At 40.0% G+C, this 23028-nt stretch overlaps 5 protein-coding genes and 1 non-coding gene across 6 annotated transcripts in view; 4 read left to right on the plus strand and 2 right to left on the minus strand.

Annotated features, from left to right (window-relative positions):
- The window catches only part of LOC104824878 (adenylyl-sulfate kinase 2, chloroplastic), a 2288-nt gene extending 902 nt beyond the window's left edge, over positions 1-1386 (plus strand). Inside the window, exons 3-7 of the mRNA XM_010557065.1 lie at positions 138-290; positions 372-490; positions 610-694; positions 888-934; positions 1044-1386. Of these exons, the coding sequence (XP_010555367.1) occupies positions 138-290; positions 372-490; positions 610-694; positions 888-934; positions 1044-1145 (506 nt within the window). The 3' untranslated portion in view covers positions 1146-1386. The remainder of the gene's footprint in view (positions 1-137; positions 291-371; positions 491-609; positions 695-887; positions 935-1043) is intronic.
- Positions 1387-5376: 3990 nt separating this feature from the next.
- LOC104824879 (tryptophan N-monooxygenase 2-like) lies at positions 5377-7488 on the plus strand. Its single transcript, XM_010557066.2, has 2 exons — positions 5377-6476; positions 6610-7488. The coding sequence occupies exons 1-2, from the start codon at positions 5478-5480 to the stop codon at positions 7240-7242; spliced, it is 1632 nt and encodes a 543-aa protein (XP_010555368.1). The 5' UTR covers positions 5377-5477; the 3' UTR covers positions 7243-7488.
- A 1557-nt stretch (positions 7489-9045) lies between these two features.
- On the plus strand, positions 9046-11341 carry LOC104824880 (monoacylglycerol lipase abhd6-A-like). Its single transcript, XM_010557068.1, has 4 exons — positions 9046-9772; positions 10245-10337; positions 10750-10817; positions 10926-11341. The coding sequence occupies exons 1-4, from the start codon at positions 9149-9151 to the stop codon at positions 11074-11076; spliced, it is 936 nt and encodes a 311-aa protein (XP_010555370.1). The 5' UTR covers positions 9046-9148; the 3' UTR covers positions 11077-11341.
- Positions 11342-11666: 325 nt separating this feature from the next.
- Positions 11667-15128, plus strand: LOC104824881 (chaperone protein dnaJ A6, chloroplastic-like). Its single transcript, XM_019203867.1, is given in 9 exon segments — positions 11667-11774; positions 12202-12328; positions 12586-12727; positions 12895-12952; positions 13180-13222; positions 13643-13691; positions 13799-13879; positions 13989-14671; positions 14674-15128. Coding segments are annotated over 8 exon segments (1299 nt in total). The 5' UTR covers positions 11667-11774; positions 12202-12218; the 3' UTR covers positions 14807-15128.
- Positions 15129-15373: 245 nt separating this feature from the next.
- On the minus strand, positions 15374-15458 carry TRNAM-CAU. The gene is given in 2 exon segments: positions 15374-15409; positions 15421-15458. It is a non-coding gene; the product is annotated as a tRNA-Met (tRNA).
- Positions 15459-15509: 51 nt separating this feature from the next.
- LOC104824882 (mediator of RNA polymerase II transcription subunit 18) lies at positions 15510-17682 on the minus strand. The gene is made up of 6 exons (XM_010557069.1): positions 17562-17682; positions 17335-17401; positions 16997-17096; positions 16353-16410; positions 15904-16260; positions 15510-15777 (listed from the first exon to the last, which is right to left on the minus strand). The coding sequence occupies exons 2-6, from the start codon at positions 17368-17370 to the stop codon at positions 15675-15677; spliced, it is 654 nt and encodes a 217-aa protein (XP_010555371.1). The 5' UTR covers positions 17371-17401; positions 17562-17682; the 3' UTR covers positions 15510-15674.
- Positions 17683-23028: the final 5346 nt, after the last annotated feature.

Raw genomic sequence — 23028 nt, forward strand, 5'->3', positions numbered from 1 at the left:
GCGTCATCTGGATCACTTGTCTCAGCGGTTCAGGTACCGATCGAGTGGTATACATATATATATACAGGCATATATATACATATATATATAATCTTGAAACAATACCTTTGGTTGCTGACACAAATGGTGGAATCGGGCAGGGAAAAGCACAGTGGCTTGTGCGTTAAGTAAAGCGTTGTACGAAAGAGGCAAACTTACTTACACTCTCGACGGAGACAACGTTAGGCATGGCCTGAACCGCGACCTCACCTTCAAGGCAGAGGATCGTACCGAAAACATCCGTAGGATCGGTACGACAAACCACCCCGATAACCGGGTTTCGGTTTAATCTGGTTATCGTGTTTCTAATGGAATTATTGTTTATCATTCAGGGGAAGTGGCTAAGCTCTTCGCGGACGTGGGCGTGATTTGCATCGCGAGTTTGATTTCGCCGTACCGGAGGGACAGAGACTCGTGCCGGTCGTTGTTACCGGAGGGAGATTTCATCGAAGTACGAGAAAATTTTAGTGGAAGATAATTTAAAACTTTATATTTTTTTAAATATATAAATTATTTCATTCGGGATGATTTTGTCTGACGTGTCATTTTTTAAAATAAATTCGTTATAAGGTATTTATGGACGTGCCACTCCAAGTTTGCGAGGCAAGAGATCCAAAAGGCTTGTACAAGCTCGCTCGAGCCGGCAAGATCAAAGGTACCTACAAAATGCAAAACCCTAATTACAAAAATAAAAATAAAAGACCGAATCATACGAATTACGAATACGAATATATATTAGTTTATATTTCTATATTTCCGTTGAATATTGATTAATTAACGTTTGTAAAATACGTCGGACCAAATAATTTTCATTGAAATTACATATTATTTTGTTAACCTCTGCGTAGGGTTCACTGGAATCGACGATCCTTACGAGCCACCGTTGGATTGTGAGGTCCGTAATCTAATATAATATAAACATGCAAAATATCAATATATAATCGTCGGACATTTAATTCAAATATTTGTATAGCAATTTATTTTTGTATTTTTTTTATTTGCAGATAGTGCTGAAACACACGGGGGATAACTACTCTTCGTCCCCACGAAAGATGGCAGAGACCATAATATCTTATCTGGAAAGCAAAGGCTACCTTCGGGGCTAAAAATAAATAAATTCATTTCATGTTTCAATCCCCATCCACAAGTTTCCTATTGGATGATTTATCTGTTTGTAATACGACGTCGCTTTTGTTCATCTTGCTTCATTTGTTCTTACATATCCAGAGGAAAATGTGCCAGAAAAAAAAAAGTGTTAAGACATCTTATTAGGGTTTTGTCTGCTAGAGCGAGATTAATAAAAAATAAAAAAGAAAGATGGGTTGTACGTGCCATCTATCTTCTATATTTATCTGTAATATATATACGATTATTGTCGGAGCAATTCCAATTAATTATGTGACAAACGCGCCTTCGTATCGTGTAATTATGTTTCTTCTAGTAGTTATATATACTTCAACGATCTGTTTAATTTAAAAAATATATATTTGGACAAGGCACGATGATAATTGTTATTAGGAAGGTTAAATTGGCTGTACATATTCTCCAATTGAATGCCATTTTTTCAAGAAACATGCATGTCATATGATACTCTTATACTATACATTATACATTAGTGCTCTCTCTCTATATATAGACATGCATGCACTCTCTCTCTCTCTCTCTATATATATATTACGCACTATGGGTTAGTGCTCTTATATTTTACATTTTTACCTTTTTGCTCTCTCTCTCTCTCTCTCTCTCTCTATATATATATATATATATACACACATATATCCATACATGCATGCATGGGTTGACGCTCTTCCGAAGTGAAACATTAAATTGTATGATACATACTGTATATGACAATCGGGTTCGGGTAGCAAAATTTGGATAAATATGTCCTAAAACATATCGACCAACTTTAACATATCGTTTAATCAAGCAATGTACAAGCTAATATGCGTTAGTTCACTTGATAAAATTGCGTTTGAAAAAATTCACTCCGCGAAAATAAATTTCAATAGTCATTATATCAAAAATATCTTTTTTTATTATTTTGATTTTAATACACTATTTTTCAACGGTGACATGTGATTCATATGATTAGAAATATAATATGATCATATATTGATCTTATTAGTCATAACTGTAGATTTATGGTGATCACACTAATTTATTATATTCATCACTTACATGTCTCACTAATTATATGATAATTTCAACACGCACATACCAATGAGTCAAATATATGACCAAACTATAATTTTGATCATATAGGTTATAGCACGCATTTAAAGAAATGTATGTGCGTGTTGAAATTATTTAATCATATGGGTTATAGAGTCAGGCATTATTTAAAGAAGGTATGTGTGTTTGAAGTCAAAATAAGAAAAGATATTTTCGATAATGCCCACTTTTCAATTAACACAAATGTCAATGTTGGAAGGCTTTTCACGTGGCATGAATTCGGCCGACACGAATTTGATAAATTATTGCCAAAAACGGACAATCTAAGGAAAAAAGTTTACTAATTTTAACTATAACCTTTTCCAACTAGAGAAAAGTAAAAAAAAAAAACATGAAAGCTTCCTAAATTCATTGAACTAATAGATATTTTATTAAACAAAAAAGCGACCACATTTAAAAAAATAATATATACTCAATTTCATGGTAATCATATATATCATTAAAAAAATTCCCCTGTTAGATTTAAATCAAACAACTTTTTTTTTGCTTTGAGAAAACGAAAATTTCCAAACAGTTCACCGAAAACTAGATGAAATACCCGAGTCCGAACCTCATATTGGAGAGAATAGCATATATTTTAATCACATAACTTGTTATAGACCTCGGCATAAGACACCAGATTATCAAAAAAAAATTAGGTGAAATATCTGCTATGATATTTTTTTTTTTGCGATTAAACCAAATTGCAATTATAAATTGGTATCTGATAGGTGGGATTTGGTAGTTAGAGCACGTTTTCATTCATGTCTTTCTTTGAACTCATACATATACACACATCTATATACATACGTTTATCCACGTTGCATATATCTATATATTTGCAATATACATCTACCTTGGTAGTTGGCAAAGTAGACAAAAGCATCCACGTGATCTAGTTTATACGAATTTCTAATTTTTTTCCCTGGTATTTATATGGCATTATTTTTTTTAATACATACATATATACACACACACATATATATATATATATACGCACTTTGTCCATGATGCGACAGGCGAAACCGCGAGGGAATTGATCGAGCATTGGACTGTAAAGTCTGTAATGACAAGACTTTTGTTTCCTTTTAGTTACTAGATTCATTCATCGTCACGTGCGGTTATCTTTGAGCTTGGTAGGTTGGTAGGTACACACAAAATTAACCATTATATAGTTTTATTATTACCACTTAAATCCCTATATTCCACGAGATCGCATGTTGATTTGCACCAAATCTTGCAAATTAGTTCATTGCTGCATTCTAATCAGATATTAATCCATATATTCATATCTAGGGTTGAGGGTTTAAACATTGATTAATCTACAGTTAACGTTGGGATATAAAGGGTCACGCGCGTATGGAATGGCCATGCATATTATATATAAGACACGTCGTTACAAATATACTAAATTTTTGGACTTGACTGATTATGTGTACCAATATTTGCAACCTGAGAGACGAAAATGTTGACCGTCCTTGTTAATACTGACTAGTCTTATTTTTGCCCAAGTGTTAGGCTGTTAATATATATATATGTATATATATATATATATATAATAGGATGCAATTGAAGGAATAATTGGAATATGTGTTTAGGATACTTGAAGATATATAGTTAGATATAAAGAAAGTTTGAGTACTAGCATTTGTATACATGCTTTTGATACCATACATATATCTTATATTATATATAAACGGAAACAAGTGAATACATTTTATTTTCCCTAATTTCCATCCTAAAAAAAGTGTAGGCTTAGAACTTATCGTATTTAGTGAATTGATCAAGAAAATCACGTTGAGTATCGAATATATATAGATCGTGTAGGCACTAAATGGACATGCATGTATAAAGCATAAAGGAGAATATTCATACATCAATGTCCATTCTCTGACAAGATATAATCTCTTGACTCATTTAAATAGAAAATTAAATTACAGCTACGACCATCTAATTTCAAACTCAGCGTTATCCATTGGCAATTTAATTATTATAACAAGAGTGAATAAAACTTTTTCTATTTTTGAAAATTCCACGTAATTTTATGCGTTTGATTAATTTCACGATAAGACACTAACAAATACACTACGTATCTATAGATCCATGAGCCAAAAAAAAAGGTGAAACGTGCTAATACGGAGTGCAACCGTTTTTTGGTCGAAAAACCTCGTCAATGACCTTAAACGGCGTGGCATCACCTTCATGTCCCACCAATATCTGCTGATTTGAGTCGTTATGTTAACTCCCACTTCCCACATCAATTTCCACGAGCCATTTTGGCAGGTGAACCAAACACTTTGTACGTACATGCATGTAATAACATACATACATACATATATATATTATATACCACTGTACAAAGAAAACTATCTATAGCTTTTATTCGGTCTGTTGCATATAGATTATTTGGATTAAGCATTCGAGTGTATGTTATTATACGTATACGTGAATTACTAATTCAAATGAATCTTTTAATTGGTACCATTAACAATTTGTCGGAATCCTACCATTAGATTGACATGTTGTTATTAATTAATTACATTTTCAACGACAATATTCGGATAAATGCTTTAGATTCGTGGTACTTGTAGTTTAAATTTGATATTCTAATTAGTATCTATTCACATTTATTACAGGAGTTACTGTTTTTGGGACGAGAATATATATATATATACATATATATATATATGTGTATATATATATAAAAGATGATTTCAATGTTTGGACCGAACTAATAAAATTACGGTGTTGATACGGACGTGATATGTTATAGTTATAAAGAAAATATTGAGATTCATAGAGGCGTTGGACGAAATTATAGTATTCGTCGATGTTGCAAGATTTTTCAGGTCAAACTTCAACCGCTGGTGTTTATATATGCATATATAACACGAGGGTTTTGGCAGGTCACCAACAAAAAACGTTTTTTTTAATAAATAATATATAGAATTTTTACCCACATCCATTTAAATGATTATGCAATAAATATCATAGTCTTTTTTTAAAACGGTAGACCAAAAAATTCCACGTAGCGTACAAAGACCCGGTCTTTTCCTCTCTTCTTCCTCTCAAGACCACAGGGGCATTGCAGTCATTTCGCATAATAATCGGGAACGTTATAAATAGGAAGGTGAGATCGAGACACATGCAGAAACAGAACTACAATCACAAAATACTTAGATTCCTTTCTGTTTCCTTCTTCCACTTTCCTCTATTCACGTACTATGAATACCTTAGCCTTGAACTCGTCCGACCACGACATGCATTGGACCAGCACGACGTCGTTTAGCAACAAATACCTCATCACAACACTTCAAGCCATTGTCGTGATCGCTGTGGCGATACTGTTCAAGAGACTGAAATCTCCAAAGAATGGATCCAAAAAGCTGCCTCTACCTCCGGGATTCGCCGGATTTCCGATCGTCGGAATGGTTCCGGCCATGCTGAACAACCGTCCCGTTTTCCGGTGGCTTCACGGCCTTATGAAACAACTCGACTCCGAGATAGCATGCGTCAGGCTCGGCAACACTCACGTGATCCCGGTCACGTGCCCTGTGATCGCCCGGGAGATGCTCAAGCAGCAGGACGCTGTCTTCGCCTCCAGACCCCTCTCTTACGCTCAGAAGGTTCTCTCCAACGGGTACAAGACTTGCGTCATCACGCCGTTCGGGGAACAGTTCAAGAAAATGAGGAGAGTTGTCATGACGGAGGTCGTCTGTCCCGCCAGACACAGGTGGCTTCACGACAAGAGAGCCGAGGAAACCGACCACTTGACCGCTTGGCTCCACAGCATGGTCAAGAACTCGAGCCCTGTCGATTTCCGTGTGCTGAGCCGACACTACTGCGGTAACGTGATAAAGAAGCTGTTTTTCGGGACAAGGACTTTCGGGCCAGGGAAAATGGCGGCGGACGGTGGACCGACGGCCGAGGATATCGAGCACATGGAGGCGATGTTTGACGGGCTTGGTTTTACGTTCGCGTTCTGTGTATCGGATTTCCTTCCGTGGCTAACGGGACTCGATCTGAACGGTCACGAGAAGATTATGAGAAGGGCGAGTGCTGTTATGGACAAATATCACAACCCGATCGTGGACGAGAGGATTAAGCTATGGAGAGAAGGCAAGAGAACTCAAGTTGAAGACTTTCTTGATGTTTTCATCTCTTTGAAGGATCAGGATGGGAAGCCTTTGTTGACACCTGATGAAATCAAGCCCACACTCAAGGTAAATACTACGTATTATATGGAAGAGACAAAAAAAAAAACTTTTCGGTGGTTATATAGTCAGCCTTTATAATTATATTATTTGGACAAACCACCAGACTATAACCGTAAATGGGTTTATATATAATCCACAGGAACTTGTAATGGCGGCTCCGGACAATCCTTCGAACGCCGTGGAATGGGCGATGGCGGAGATGGTGAACAAACCGGAAATCCTTCAAAAGGCCATGGAAGAGATCGATAGGGTCGTCGGAAAAGACAGACTCGTGCAAGAATCCGACATTCCTAAACTGAACTACGTCAAAGCCTGTCTCCGCGAAGCTTTCCGTCTCCACCCGGTCGCGGCCTTCAATCTTCCACACGTCTCGCTCTGCGACACGACCGTGGCTGGCTACCACATCCCGAAGGGTAGCCAAGTGCTCCTGAGCCGGTACGGTCTCGGCCGCAACCCCAAGGTTTGGTCCGAGCCACTTAGCTTCAAGCCCGAGAGACACCTTAACGAGTGTTCCGAGGTCACTTTGATCGAGAATGACCTCAGGTTCATATCCTTCAGCACAGGCCGACGTGGCTGCGCCGCTCCGGCTCTCGGCACGGCCATAACCACCATGTTGCTGGCTAGGCTTCTTCAGGGGTTCACGTGGAAGTTGCCGGAGGGCGTGACACGCGTCGAGCTCGTGGAGTCGAGCCATGACTTGTTCTTGGCTAAGCCCTTGGTCATGGTTGGTGAGCCGAGGTTGGCCGAGAATCTTTACCCGACGGTGAACTGAGTCGGCGAGGATGTGTATATACCAATATATATATATATATTGCCAATCCATGTTCTGTGTGGATAGACACTTGGTTTGTGTCTCCCTTTTATTTTATTTTTTTGTTTTTTATAATTTTTTTTTGTCTTTGTCTTGGTAAAATTGTTATAACGAGAAGATCATTATCGGCAGCTCTAACCCTCGTCCGATCTTGTTTTCAATCCTTGTAAAAAAAATCTCTTGCAATAAAATATTTTATTTGGAGCATATATGATATTTCAAATATCGTATATTTATGAAGCATCGCGAAGTTCTAGAAAAAATTAGAATAAAGAGCAATAATATTAATATACATATACAATATAAAAAATAATAAAAATGTATAATCATAGAAAGGGTTTATATAGAGGTAGATTTGATTTTAGTGTGGAAGGTATTTAACAATTTTATCTAAAATTTAATAAAAATTGAAAATTTTAATTAATCAAATGGGGCATATACCTCCAACCAGGGGGACAACGGGTCGGGTCAGCCCGATTTTTTCCGGAACTATATAGTTAAATTCGAAGTCCGATTCTATATATTTTGGATCGGGTCGGGTTGGACCGACATGCACAATTCTCTTTGTAAATCTTATTATTATTTTTTTAAATAGTTTTTCGATCGGTCCAACTCGAATCCAAAATCCGATTCGAGTTTGATCCAAAAGCCCAACTTTTTTGGATCTAGAAATTTAGATCTGATACCCGCTAATTTTTGAACTGGGTCTAACCGGTTTTTCCGCCTAAATTGACACCCCTACCTCCAACCTTTGTAAGATCCGCCCATGAAGCCTTCCCACCATGTTAATAATATTAGTACTCTCCATATTACACGACGGCCACAAGTTTTCGATTAAAATCAGATTTATTCGAATATAAAAATCAATAATTATCATTGGTAAACATATAATTTTATACCAAATTATTCAAATAAAATCAAACTAAATTTATACCTAATACTCCAATAATTTCATTATCACCATTTCCCATTCGATGCCACCTAAAAAGATGGAGTGTTGTGGGAAAAAAATAAAATAAAATTATCACACGAAGACAAAGAAAAGTGACCCGAAGACATTTCTGCTTTCCACCGTTACCTTATTACAAAAAAAAAATCATTAACAAAGCTGGACCGCTTTCACACCGATGTTGTTTTCTCTAAACATTTCCATTTAAATTAAGAAAATGAATACAACTGTAATTAGTTGAGCTTAAACAATTTAAGGAATTAGATTGATTGATAGGGTTTAGTGGAGTTAGTTTAAAGAGTTTATAGATGGCTGAATTTATGAAAAAATGGGTTTAATTTATAAAATTAACATGCTAACAAAAACTATAGAATTTAAAACACAAAAATTTAATAAATGAACAATTAATTAAGCTCACCGTTTCAATTAAATATTTTAGTCATTCAATATTTTTTTAAAAAATTATAAATTCAAATTCTCTAAACTATTTCAACTTCAAACTCAATTATCTTGATCTTATGCCTCAATTCTTTAATTTCTGAAGTCTATCTCTCTAATTTTAAATTATCTTAAATGTTTGAATATTTCCAATTCAACTAGTTATAACTGAAAGTCAACATTTCACAATCTTATGTGGTAAAAGTTATTCACCGTCTTAAATATATCTGTATATAGACAAGTATTACAGCCATTAATGGCAAGACAAGGAAGCATATCAAGTTTGTACCGTAGCCAATAGGAGCCATCCACGTCATCAATAACTGGGTTTCGTCTTTTTTTTTTTATAAGAAAATAACCGGGATTGTCGATGAAAAAGAAACTGGGTTTGTCGACTTTCAAATTCGCATATATTGTTATTCTTTCGCCAAGGTTCTGGCTGGGCAACTGGACTCAGATCAAACTCAGACAAGAAGTAAAATGGTGAGTTGTTTCAGCTACACTGCTTGTCGGAACAAATGCTTCCGGTACAGTTTCTCCTCCGCCGGTCTCCGGTCATCGACGGCCGATCTCGGCGACGGCACCATCGTCCACTGCTGGGTCCCACGGACCCACCTCGACCACAAGCCCACGCTCGTCCTCCTCCACGGGATCGGAGCCAATGCCATGTGGCAGTGGGACTGGTTCATCGACCGGTTCATCCCCCGGTTCAACGTCTACGTACCAGACCTCCTCTTCTTCGGCGACTCGCACACGACTCGGCCCGAGCGATCCGAGTCTTTCCAGGCCAGGTGCGTCATGGCCGTGATGGATGCCCACGGGGTCCGGACCATGGCCGTTGCCGGGATCAGCTACGGCGGGTTCGTGGCGTACGCCATGGCGGCGCAGTTTAAGGAGAGGGTCGAGCGCCTGGTGCTAATTTGCGCCGGGGTGTCTCTTGAGGAGAGCGATATGGACAATGGGCTTTTTAAGGTGAAGAGCGCGGAAGAGGCGGCGACGATTCTGTTTCCTCAGTCTCCGGCCAAGCTCCGGCAACTTCTCCGGCTTGCTTTCTTCAAGCCGCCGATCGTAATCCCTTCCTGCATCGCCAATGACTATATCCGCGTGAGTCTTTTGCTAGCCAACTCTAGTCATCGTGCATTTCGTTGAAAACTGTGGATTGAAAATCAGATTTTTACATAAATTCTTCAACTTTTCTCGTTTTTGTGTAATGGGCATTCATACATTCTCTAATTTCATATCTGAATTTCTGTTGCTTCTTCTGGGGACAATTATGCGATAAATGTTGAGCTTTGTTCAGTTCTCTGTAGTTTCATTGAAGAAATGTTGAAACTTTTTAGTTCTTGGAAGCGTTCTTGAACGAGTTTAGCTGGACCAGTTTGAGTTAGAATCACATTCCCAAATGTCAGCTTGGCTTAAAATGCAAGCAGCATTCTTGTCTTGATTCAAAATATCGTTCTTCTTACTTGTTTTCGTGTTCAACTTCCAGTTGATTTGATCTTGTCCTCGGTCATTGAATGCTTTTTGACAGAAATCTGATCTTTGTTTGAGAATTTCCGGGTTTAAATGGTGGCAGATGATGTGTACGGAGCATCTTCAAGAGAGGACAGAATTGGTGGAAGCACTTCATAAGGGCAGGAGATTCTCCAACCTTGCAAAGATAACACAGGTTTTCATCTCCTTTACATCCTTGTAACTCTGTCCGAGACTATAGTTTCTATTTGGCACATACCAGTGTAATGAAAGATAGCCTGGAAAAAATCTGTTCAAGTAGTCCCCGAAATCGGTTTTGCCACCAAAAGATCTCTCCTGAGTCCTGGCCATGGCAATGCCCGAGAGGATGTAATTTGCAGCCTCGAATGATTTGAGCCATCCCTTAGCAATTTACCGGTTAATTAGTCCAGCCATTCAATCACAGTTTGTCTTCTTAGTTGTGATGTCTGGTCTGAGTTATAACCGTGTGGAACAATGTCTCTGTAATCTATCTGCTCAAACATAATTTCATGGAACAATGTCCTTGTGAATCTGTCTGATTGTCTGGTTTTGGCGCTGAACCCGTGTTGGTTTCTTCATTGCTGCAGCCGACAATGATAATATGGGGAGATGAGGATCAAGTATTCCCGGTGGAATTGGCTCATAGACTAAAAGGGTCTCTCATCCAATTCCCTCAAGTCATTGTGTTCTGCTACTAAGTTTCCGACATTCTGGTTCTGGTTCTTGTTCTTACATTTCCGGTTTGATTCATCTGAAAACGCAGACACCTCGGAGAGAACGCTCGACTCACGATACTGAAGAAGACAGGACACGCCATTAACGAAGAAAAACCGAAAGAGATGTATAAATACATGAAATCCTTTCTGGTAGATACGGTCCTGTCTCCAAAAGACAAGCCAAAAGACTCAAACTGATGAAGAGTTATGTTCCTAAAGCTCGACCCAAACATTCATGGTCTGATTGCATATGGGAAGAACGAGGAGGAGCTGGTGAAAGAGAAAGCACTGTGAAAGACAAGTTACTGTAAAAGATCTTATTTGAGTCCTGAGATGAAACATCATTCGATGGTGTTCTTTTGCTTGGAAACTTCTGGTTCAACGAGAGGCTTCTGATATATACATAATTAAACCGGACATATGTGATTGTATGCGCGCGAGTATATCATACATCTATTTGGAAGGATTGGGTTCATCGTTATAAACCACGTAAATATTAAGTTTCTAATCTCTATTTTTATTGCTTGCAAATAATTGGAATATGTATGAAATAATTATTATTTTTTAATTAATATATTCCGTGAACTTATATTTATATATGTAATTGAACCGAGGACGTTTAGTCTGCATTTCGGGAAATCTCGACCGTCCAATCTGGCCTTTCACCAGACAGAAGATTCGGAGAATCCAACGGTGTAAACTCTGCTGCATACCGGAACAGAAAACGTTGTGTTGCAGAGGAATAAACCTCTGGTGAAAACCATCGCGTATGTCTTCCTCTCCAATGAGCAAACAGAGTTCAGCCTCATCCTTCCTCTGCCGCTAACTATTCTCTTGCGAAACAGCTCTTTCCTGCTCTCTTTCTCTAAGAGAGCGAAAGGCGAGAAGAGATATAGGTATGGTTTCTCCGAATTTCGTTCCTCTTTTCGGCGCCCTATTTCATCTGTGGTTGTATTGTAATGTTAGGTGTGCCCTCGTTTTCTCTTCGAGGATCGGGAGAAAGCTAATCTTCTTTCGTTTAGATGGCTAAAATTTGATGTTCTTTGTAATGGGTATGGCTTGTTTTCCATGAAAGCGAACTTTTTTCCGTGCTTATTCGATGCATTTATTCATTCCGAGTTCATTGTATTGCTCGGCGGAGGGAGGGATTCTGTTTCTTTTCTCTTCTGTTTATTGCTTTTTCTTCTTATGAGACAGAACTTTCTCTTGCTGCTTGTTCTGCATGTCGAAGGATAGATATCGCAATTGCATCTGCTTCATGAATTGACTGTTTTTCTGCATTAACATTGATAGTAAGAGAGCTACTTCTTTTTGTTGTTTCAGGGAGTGAGTTGAATTGAATGGCTCTAATTCAATTCGGAAGTGCGTGTGTTGCTCAATGGGGGATTCGCCCTCAGTTTCAAGTGAGAGCATTTTATCCGAGCAGAGAGAAACCCGCCCACCAATCCAGGTAGGAATGGCTGTTACCATATGGATTAGTTCTTGACATAGTGATATCGAGATTAGTTGGCTTTCATTTGCTAAGATTCTGCATTTTGGGTTTGCTTAGGGTTGAACGGCAATAGATGTTAGCAAACCATGGTGGTTTTCGATTTCTTGAGAGGGGGTTATATTGCTTTACTAAAAGTTCCTTGGAAATGGAAAGGAGAACTTGTCTTTAGAGGCATACATCTGGAGCTAATTGAATGTTTTATTGATGATTTTCAGTTCGACAAGCCAACTAAGTTGTTTTGGAGCAACTAAGTCGAGTATATTCGCAGGCGGGTCCTTGCCCTTCTTATCATTGTCGGGCCTATCTCAAAATTTACACCGTCGTAGAGGAGCACGCTTCACCGTTAGAGCTGATGCTGTGGGTGAACATTTTCTCTTTCTCTGAACACTACATGACAGCTTCTCTACTTTTGGATTGTTAATCTTTTTCATACTTTGCAGAAAATATCACTTGTTTTCTAAGATCTCCCTTTTGAGACATTCTGGCTCATTCTTTTACTCTCATGTGGTTATATATGATTCTAGGATTACTACTCGGTCCTCGGAGTTTCAAAAAATTCAACCAAATCAGAGATTAAAAGCGGTATGTTTTGTTTTTTGCTGAGTGAGAGATTATGGAATTCCCCTAGTATGATTCTATTGCATGTATAGACGTGCATGGGCTTCTTTTAGATAATCTGTCTTTCAACAGATAACTCCTTACCCTTAACTCAAATTCTTCTCTTCGAGTTTTGCGTGTTTGGCTTTACCTTGTGCTCTTCTACAAAAGAAGTTATGACGATGATTTTCTCCTCCTTGAATTTGCTTCAGCTTATCGGAAGCTAGCTAGGAATTACCATCCTGATGTCAACAAGTAAGTGACAAAATTTCACCTAATTGGCTTAACTGATTAACCCAGATAAGGTGTCTACACAAGTTATTACCTTCCTGTTTGAAGATTGGTTTTGATACTTGTCTAAATCAAGAGGGTAAATGTGTCACTTTCTATGAGGCGATCAGATTGGTGTTATTACATGTTTTAATCAAATTGCTGAGACATTTGCTTAGTACAGATTGAGAAAATGAAAGTTTGCAATCTTAGTTTGTGGATACTGTTGTAGATGTCATATTTGTTTCTCTCAAATAAGAGACGGTATAGTAATAGTAACCCTTAAATTTTGAGACTTTTATGTTTTTTTTTTCTTCACCCAAGAATTGGAGATCCTATATCCATTCATGAGGATTGAACCTAACTGTGTCTTCTTTCTGTGCACTTTTTTTCAAATGCCTACAGGGATCCTGGAGCAGAGCAGAAGTTCAAAGACATAAGTAATGCTTATGAGGTGAAATCCTACTTCTCCTCTGCACTTTAGATGGATTTCATCACAATCAAAGGTTTGCTTTTAGCAGTTTTGGGTTTTTCGTTGATACAACAAAATTTGTTTTGCAGGTCTTATCAGATGATGAGAAAAGATCTCTGTACGACAGATATGGTGAGGCTGGTGTTAAAGGAGCGGGAATGGGCACGGGGGTATGTTGTTGTAAAATGAATTATAGACACACTTTCTCTGAAATCCTGATTAACACCCTCTGATTGCTTTCATTTTCTTTTTCTTTTTTCGGATGTGACTTTTCTCTAGGATTTCAGTAACCCATTTGATCTGTTCGAGTCATTGTTCGAAGGCATGGGCGGGATGGGTATGGGTGGAATGGGTGGTAGGGGTTCAAGGAGTAGAGCAGTGGATGGGCAGGATGAGTACTACACACTCGTCCTGAACTTCAAAGATGCGGTTTTCGGGGTTGAGAAAGAGATAGAGATCTCACGGCTAGAAACCTGTGGCACGTGCAACGGGTCAGGGGCAAAAGCCGGGACCAAGCCAACCAAATGCAGCACTTGCGGCGGGCAAGGTCAGGTGATATCATCAGCCAGGACGCCACTGGGCATATTCCAGCAGGTCATGACATGTTCATCATGCCAAGGCACGGGAGAAATCTCAACTCCGTGTGGGACGTGTTCAGGGGACGGACGGGTGAGAAAGACGAAGAGGATAAGCCTGAAGGTGCCAGCCGGGGTGGATTCAGGGAGCAGGCTGAGAGTAAGGGGAGAGGGTAATGCCGGGAGGAGAGGCGGATCATCGGGCGATCTGTTTGTGGTGATAGAGGTCATTCCAGATCCCGTGCTGAAACGGGACGACACCAATATACTGTACACGTGCAAGATAACGTATATAGACGCGATTCTTGGTACAACGTTGAAAGTACCGACGGTGGACGGGATGGTGGAACTGAAGATACCGGCCGGGACGCAGCCAAACACGACATGAGGGGGGATCAGTTGGTGAAGGTGCAAGTGGAGATTCCAAAGAGATTGAGCAAAGAGGAGAAGAAGCTGGTTGAGGAGTTGGCAGATTTGAGCAATAAGAACAAGAACAGCAAGACAGCTAACAGCAGAAGATGATGACTTTTGTTGTTGTTGGCCTTTGGCTTTCGGATGAAGCTCATCTCTCTTGAGTTGGGATGGTTCCTCTCTAAGACAGGACCTAACCCTAAGGATGAGTGTGTGATTTGGTTGGATTGGATTGGATTGGGAGAAGCAGTTGGGGGGGGGGGCAAGGTGTTAAACTATGTTGTTGTGTTCCGAGGAGGTGAGATTGAATTCCCTCTCTAATTTTGGATTAAATGGACAAAATTATTAGTTTCATGGATTTGGGTTAGAGTAGGCTCTGTTGTACCCCACATATATTACAATATTTTATTACAAGGAAGTTATTGGAATTTAATGATTTATGCTAACAAGAGGGAATTATTACTAGCCCACATCCTGAATCCAACCTGGCCCAAAATTGGCTCCCGACGTATGAATAAAGTTATTAAAATCCAATTATATATTAATTGTGCGAAAGGGTTTCTAATTCTATACAGGTTCGTTCAACACCCTAAAGAACAGTGGTCAAATCATTTCATTATGTTTTTAAGGTTGTAATAATTAAATCAAAGGCTAATTAAAACGAAAAAAAAAGATTAATGGGGTGAGAGAGGCTCGAACTCTCGACCTCAGGATCACTCAGAAGCTATGAGACCTACGCGCTAGCCAACTGCGCCACCACCCCTTTTGTTTTACTCGTAGAAGTAATATATATTGGGTTTTTGCCATGAACAAACTCACAGAAGAACAATAAAAGCAGAATTCGAGGTTGTATTGACGTGTCAAAACAGTCTACTGATGCATTGCCTGAGCAGTAGAATAACTATTCAGTTGACAAAGGAAGAAACCAATTAACAGCTTCGGACATATACGTATGTCTTGATGGTTTTTACTTCGTACACTACAATGTAGTACCGCCACCGTCCGACATAAGAGAAGCTGCGGCTGCAGCTGCAGTTGGCACCACTCCTGTTGAGACACCTGGTTTCGACAAGTGGAGTAGCCTGACAAAAGGGCAGAATTCAGAATTCACAAGCTTCAGTGGGGAATTTCAGACAAAGACCTTATTGAAAATCATCCATCAAGTACCAATCTGATAAAGAAGGTAAGAAGAGGGGTGATATACTCACGGAGCAAGATATTCACAGAAGGATGAAACAGCGGCCACAATCTCATTGTAATTCTCAGGAGTAGCAGGGGCTGTCACTTCTACAATCTGAATGCCGGGTGTTATAGGCACGGCCTCGTCCACGGCATGAAGCTTTGGCATTTTGTTCACAGACGATACCGAGACAGTGATTTGAGCTACCCTTTGGAAGTGAAACGAGAATCCAACTTTCAGGAGCTCGTGATCCAACTTGTAACCTAGAGCGTTGAACAGACGGAGAGCGTTCTTGCTTACTTTGCTCTCGACCATTGTTCTCACCAAAGCGTTGATTTGCTCGGCCCCAGCCCCTCTCATTGCACCTCCAACGTGTTTAACGGTCCTATCAACAATTATGGCAGAATCCTTTTGAGTGAAGTTCCAATACTCTAGGATAAATATCAGACAAGACCGAAGAACCCCAGGTCATCATACCAGGTGGGTTCTGGCTGATCAAGATCACATAAAAGCCGAACCTCTGAAGAAACAACTCCTGAAGGGAAATCACAATGTGGGTTATTAGTTGAAACAGCTTTCATACTGATGCAAAAGCTTAAGTGAACATCAAAATATGGAAGATACATTTAAGAAGTTCAAATGACAGTCAAATATTGATCTTCAATTTCCAATATGACCCTCTAGACTAACTCTATATAAACCGATTCAGGCCACATGACCCCCCACCAGACCATAATATGTGTTCCAAGAAGCTTATGCAAATGTTAATCAAAATAAAACAGCCAAAATGTATGAGAAGGAAGGGATGCCAGTCACCGGCTTAAATGCAGGTGCAAGAATAACAACAAGCATCGAATAAACTCATCACCAAATATTTTCTGAATTCAATTTTCCAAAGTTTCTTATTCCATTTCCTATTAGATTTCAATCACAGGGGAACCATTTGCATCTTTCAGCACGAAGAAAACATTGAGAAATCCACCATTAGATTGAAACGATATCTAAGGCAACAAATTTGGCATCAAAACTCCATGGATCAACTCAAAAGTATAACTTCAACCAAATTTTTATGCACTTCAAAGAAAAATTTGTTGTAGATCATCAAAATTTCGATGCCTTACCAAGGTTTGGCCCACTCTTCAAGCACAACTCATGCACTCTCAAACGTTCTCGTTGAACACCACAAAGACCTTGAAGAAGGATCTCAAGCGCTTCAACATGCTGCAATATAGAAGCAATTCGTCGATTCAAGCAAGACACGATCGATCATACGGAAAGAAGTAATAATTTTCTAAGAACGGATCCTGGTTGAGACAGTCAACACAAGCTGCTACATAGAAATTGAACATGCTTGCCACGAATTTGAGGGTCATGATTGAATTTTTCACAAGTTAACACCTTTTAAAACTTAGGATCAGACAAATGAATTGGGTTTTGTCTGGAAAAAAAAAATGCGCACCTGTGTCTCGATGATACCTTGAACCACACACTCCATGGAAATGCTTCTTCAGTTCACACCAAGTCTCCTGCACAGATCAATACGAGTTTTAACCCATAACGTCACAAATCAATTTCAGGTCGGAAAGGACCCACAATCAGATCATTCTCACTTTGAGCAAAGGCCCACCAGAACCGAGCTCGCGCGAAAACGGAAAAGCAGGAGAGAGAGAGAGAAAGAATTCTTACCAGAGGAAACTTCTAACGTCAACGAAGATGGAGGCGGTGTCGAAAATTCCGGCCGACGGCGAGGTGAACGGCGGAGAGGGATCGCAGACCTTAAGACCGTCGCGCGGACTCTGAACTTCCTCCTCCCCTGCACCTACTTGAATTTATTTAATTTAATTTGCACTTTGGTCCTTCCGTACGCAACTAATTAGTAATAAGCTTTCATTTGCACCCCATACTTTTTCCGAATATACCGGAAGTACCCCGTCAGTGAGGCCGTAGCCGGAAACAAATCTGAGATCCATGATATGTTGTTTTCCAGTGGGCTGAGCTTTTGGCCCAATATGAGATCCATATTTTTTTCTTCTTTTGTTCTCAATCTATCCCATAGATACAAATTGCAGAACCGTGTATGACAGTTAAGGTTTAAGTGTATAATTTACGAATTTCGACCACGAAAGGCGTTTCATGTCGGGTGATTGAACTATTGTGCAAGTGGGAATTTGAATATTACATATATATATATATATATATATATATATATATATATGGACATGTTACCAAAAAGTCATATTATTTATGACATATTCATGCGCGGATTCTGAACTTCCTCTTCCCCTGCAGATGTTAACCATCAGAGGGCATAAATATTTTTATATATATATGACATGTTACCAAAAAGGCATATTATTTATGACATATTCATGCGCGGATTCTGAACTTCCTCTTCCCCTGCAGATGTTAACCATCAGAGGGCATATGATTTTTTGTTGTTGTTGAAAATAAATAAAGTCGGTGAATTACATGTCGGTTGTATCCAATTGTCGTAGCTGTAAAAGTATAAGAACTTCCGTGGCAGATGGATTTTCAAAAAAAAAAATTAAAAACGCTTTCAAGGTGGACGCGTTATATAGAACCAGTCTTGCAGTAGCTTGTTTTTCGGTTGTTGCGGTTCTTTCTGGCTTGAATTTATGGTGTTTCATGGCTTGTTTCCCGGTTGTTGAGGGCATATGTATTTATGTAGTTTCATAGCCACAATTCAATCTCCCAGCCTACTAGTACTAGATCTTAGTATACCAGACAATTGATTCAATGTTTTTCATTAACAGTAGCCGCAAAAATTAAGTTTCATCTTGTTGAGAAAAGAATAAACCAGCTTAGAGCCATGAATAAAGATGTTGCACTTTTGAATTGAGATAACTGAATGTCCAACTCTTGATGAAGGTGAGTAACAAGATGGATCCTAATGAGCTGGTCAAGCTAGTGGAAATCCTGGATCCACACAACAAATCCGGAAGAATCACGGTGATTGTGAGAATGGGTGTTGAGAATACGAAGGTCAAGCTTCCATACTTGACCAGAGCGGTCCGGAGGACAGGCCAGATCGTGACATGGGTCTGGGACCCAATGCATGGAAACACCATCAAAGCATCATGTGGACTCAAAACCCATGCCTTCGACTCAATTCTGGTATCTTTTAAGCTAAACCCTTGATGATTATAACCTATATATATATGTCCATATTTTTACGGGAATTACCGCTCATGTATTACAGGCTAAGGTTAGAGCATTCTTTGATGTGCATGAGCAAGAAGGGAGCCATGCGAGGGGGATCCATCTCGAGATGATAGGGCAGAACGTGACGGAATGCATAGGAGGGTCTCGTACAGTGACCTACGATGATCTCGGTTCACGTTACCACACGCATTGTGATCCACGGCTTAATGCATCTCAGTCGTTTGAACTGACTTTCATTGTATCCGAGCATCTCAGAAAGAGAAGTATTAAGGATATGTATTGGGCCTATAAAAGATGTTGGGCCCAAGCAAGAAACAACGAGAGGCGACCCACTGAGCTCACCAAGGGAAGAAATCGCATACAATTTTCGTGTGGCAATTTCTCTCTCCTCCATTTCTCCTCCATTCTTTATTCCTTTTGTAAATCAGTTAGGAAGTTTTTTATTTGTTTCCTGTATAAATCCTTGTACAGATTCATTCTGAATCAATGAGAAAAATCTTTTTCAATCCTTGATATGGTATCAGAGCACTCTCTCTGATTTTTTTTCGGATTGCTTTCTTTTTCTCTGTTTATTCAATGGCGGATGTTCCAGCTGTTGCTCCTCCGAGGAATACGGTTGCTCCTGCGGCCCCGTATACTCCTGATGCTGATAGTCCTTACTATCTTTCCACTTCTGATCATGGTGGCGTGGTGATCGTCACTAAACCCTTGACTGGGGCGGCTGACTATCCATCTTGGCTTCGGGCGTTCAAGATGGCTCTCGAGGGTCGGAACAAAATCGGCTTTGTCGATGGTTCTCTACCCGAACCTGCTGAGGATGATCCAACCCATCGTTTTTGGGTTCGCAATAATGCTATAGTTGGAGGCTGGATAATGAATTCTGTCGCCGAACATATTGCTCAGAGCTTGCTGTATGTGGATACTGCTAGAGACATGTGGATGTTCCTCTCCAAGAGCTATCAACAAAGTAATGCTCCACGCAAATATCGGATCAAACAAAAGCTTCGCGATCTGCGTCAAAACTCCATGGATGTTGCCTCCTATTTTACTGCCATTTTTGCTGTTTGGAAGGAGTTCAAATCTGTTCGGGCTAATCACTCCTGTACATGTGGTCGATGCACATGTCTTCTCTCAAAACGGTGGAATGATGAAGATGAAAATGACTTTGTCATTGATTTCCTCTTTGGACTCAATGATGATTTTGAAGGAGTTCGTAGTCACATCCTTGCATTGGATCCTCCTCCTGATCTCCAAACGGCGTACAATCTTGTGCTTCAGCAAGAGCAGCAACGCTTGATCAAGACCTCGAAACCTCTGGATTCTGCCATTTTTCAGGTTTCCTCTGCACCTTCATCCGAGGTGGTTTCTGCCGCCTCTGGGCCTAGTTTTAAAAACAAGCAGCGACCTCTCTGTACCCACTGCGGTCTTTATGGGCACACTATTCAGAAATGCTATCGCCTTCATGGCTTTCCCCCTGGGTATCGTGCTCCCAAATCAGGAAGATCAACCTCTCCTCGCTCTCCTGCTCGTTCGGTACAATCTAAACCAACGACGCATTTTGCTAACGCTGTTCCGGATTCTAATGTCTGTTCCGATGTGGAGAAAATGTCTTTCAGTCAGATTCAGGATCTCTGCTCCAAAATCTCCAATCGACTGAAGCATCCTGGTGCCTCCATCACTGAAAATGGCGCCCCTGTTTCTGATCCTGAAATCGGTAACGCCTTTCTCGTCTCTGCTTTTGTATGTAATGCTGCCTCGGTCCATGGCCAGATTCATCACTCTTGGATTGTTGACTCTGGTGCTTCAGCTCATGTTTGCTTTGACAAACATCTGTTCTCTGAGTTAATTACTATTATTCCGAGCACAGTCACTCTACCTACTGGTCTTCAAATCTCGGTCACTCAGGCTGGCAAAGTACCCTTGAATGATCATTTACTCTTGACGAATGTGCTTTATGTTCCATCCTTTACTTTTAATATCATTAGTGTCAGCTCCTTGCTTCGCAACACTAATTTGTCCTGTCTTTTCTCATCTGCCTCTTGTCTCATTCAGGAAACTTCTCGGGGCTCGACGATTGGGAGGGCTAAGCTCTTGCACAATCTGTTCTTCCTCGAGCCCGACTTCATTCCCTCTGTTCCATCTTTTTCTGTTCATTCTGTTAGTACCGATCCTTCTCTTTGGCACTCTAGGCTAGGCCACTTATCTTTTCGAAAACTCAGAACGTTGTCTGATGCTTTATCTCTGTCTAAGTGTTCTGTTTCTTCTCATTGTCGAGTCTGTCACCTAGCTAAACAACGTCATCTTCCTTTCATTTCAAACAACAATTTGTCCCAATCCCTGTTTGATCTCATTCATATAGACGTTTGGGGTCCTTTCTCCGTTTCTTCTTATGATGGATATAAGTATTTTTTGACAATAGTGGATGATCATTCTCGGGTCACTTGGGTCTATATGCTGAGACAGAAATCCGAGGTTCTGCAAGTCATTCCAGATTTTCTGACTTTGGTGGAAACGCAATACTCTCTGAAAGTTAAGGCTGTGAGATCAGACAATGCTCCGGAGTTATCCTTTGAATCCTTGTTTCGATCTAAAGGCATTTTCCATTACTATTCTTGCGTGCAAACTCCGCAACAAAACTCAGTTGTGGAACGCAAGCACCAGCACATTTTAAATGTTGCTAGGGCCTTGCTTTTTCAGGGGAATATTCCACTACAGTTTTGGTCGGATTGTGTCAGAACGGCTGTATTTCTCATCAATAGGACGCCTTCTCCACTCCTGTCAGATAGGTCTCCTTATGAGTTGCTGAAACAGAGACTTCCTGACTACTCGTATCTCAGAGTTTTTGGATGTTTGGCATATGCATCTACATACAGTTCACAACGCCATAAGTTTTCGGCTCGTGCTCGAGCGACGGTTTTCCTTGGCTATCCTTCAGGCTATAAAGGTTACAAGCTTCTCGATCTTGCAACTAATACAATCATTATCTCTCGCCATGTTGAATTCCATGAATCCATATTTCCTTTCCATTCTGAGATTTCTGTCACTCCCGACATCATATTTCCAAACAATATTCTGCCATTACCTATTTCAATTTCCTCAGCCCCTGCTTCGACACCGTCACCTCCAGTTGAACCACACAGCTCTTCCCCTTCTCCTTCCTCTTCTTCTTCACAACCACCTGCTACCAGACCCAAAAGAAATGTCAAACCTCCTTCTTACCTTCGTGATTATCATTGCTCTCTTTCCAGTACACACTTTGCTGACTCTTCCTCATCTTTATATCCTATCACCTCTGTTTTATCCTATGACCGTCTCTCTTCATCATACCGAAATTCGGTCCTCAATTTTTCCTTAGAGACTGAACCCAAAACTTTCAAAGAGGCTGTAACCAATATTGCTTGGAGGAATGCCATGGAAACAGAGCTTCGTGCATTGGCTAAGAACAAGACATGGTCCATTGTGTCTCTGCCACCAGGTAAAAAAGCTGTTGGTTGCCGGTGGGTGTATCGGGTTAAGCACAAAGCCGATGGTTCAGTGGAGAGATTTAAAGCCAGACTGGTTGCCAAAGGCTTTACCCAGCAAGAGGGCGTTGATTTTTTGGAAACATTCTCCCCTGTTGCCAAATTGGTCACTGTCAAGCTAATTCTGGCACTTGCAGCTGTGAAAAATTGGTCTTTGTGTCAATTAGATGTCACCAATGCCTTCTTACACGGCACCCTTGATGAAGAAATTTATATGACCTTGCCACCAGGTTATACATCTGCCACAGGAGAATCGTTGCCCAATGATGATGTTTGCCGATTGCATAAGTCTTTATATGGCTTACGCCAAGCTTCACGGCAATGGTATTTAACTTTTGCTCGAGTTCTGGTTTCTGCAGGATTTACTCAATCTCAGGCCGATCACACGCTGTTTGTTCGGCAATCCGGGCAGACATTTGTTGCTCTGCTCGTTTATGTCGACGACATCA

The sequence above is a fragment of the Tarenaya hassleriana genome, unplaced genomic scaffold, assembly GCF_000463585.1.
Source record: "Tarenaya hassleriana unplaced genomic scaffold, ASM46358v1 Cleome41, whole genome shotgun sequence".
Classification (NCBI taxonomy): Eukaryota; Viridiplantae; Streptophyta; class Magnoliopsida; order Brassicales; family Cleomaceae; genus Tarenaya; species Tarenaya hassleriana.

What these genes read in the sequence shown, in the direction of transcription:
- LOC104824879 (XM_010557066.2), top strand. Translation starts at nt 5,478, where the DNA reads ATGAATACCTTAGCCTTGAACTCGTCCGACCACGACATGCATTGGACC. An exon ending in AAATCAAGCCCACACTCAAG is followed by an intron (nt 6,477 to 6,609) that starts GTAAATACTACG and finishes TATAATCCACAG; the next exon opens with GAACTTGTAATGGCGGCTCC.
- LOC104824880 (XM_010557068.1), top strand. Translation starts at nt 9,149, where the DNA reads ATGGTGAGTTGTTTCAGCTACACTGCTTGTCGGAACAAATGCTTCCGG. An exon ending in TCGCCAATGACTATATCCGC is followed by an intron (nt 9,773 to 10,244) that starts GTGAGTCTTTTG and finishes AAATGGTGGCAG; the next exon opens with ATGATGTGTACGGAGCATCT. An exon ending in ACCTTGCAAAGATAACACAG is followed by an intron (nt 10,338 to 10,749) that starts GTTTTCATCTCC and finishes TCATTGCTGCAG; the next exon opens with CCGACAATGATAATATGGGG.
- LOC104824882 (XM_010557069.1), bottom strand. Translation starts at nt 17,370, where the DNA reads ATGGAGTGTGTGGTTCAAGGTATCATCGAGACACAG. An exon ending in AAGGTATCATCGAGACACAG is followed by an intron (nt 17,097 to 17,334) that starts GTGCGCATTTTT and finishes TCTATATTGCAG; the next exon opens with CATGTTGAAGCGCTTGAGAT. An exon ending in GAAGAGTGGGCCAAACCTTG is followed by an intron (nt 16,411 to 16,996) that starts GTAAGGCATCGA and finishes ATTTCCCTTCAG; the next exon opens with GAGTTGTTTCTTCAGAGGTT.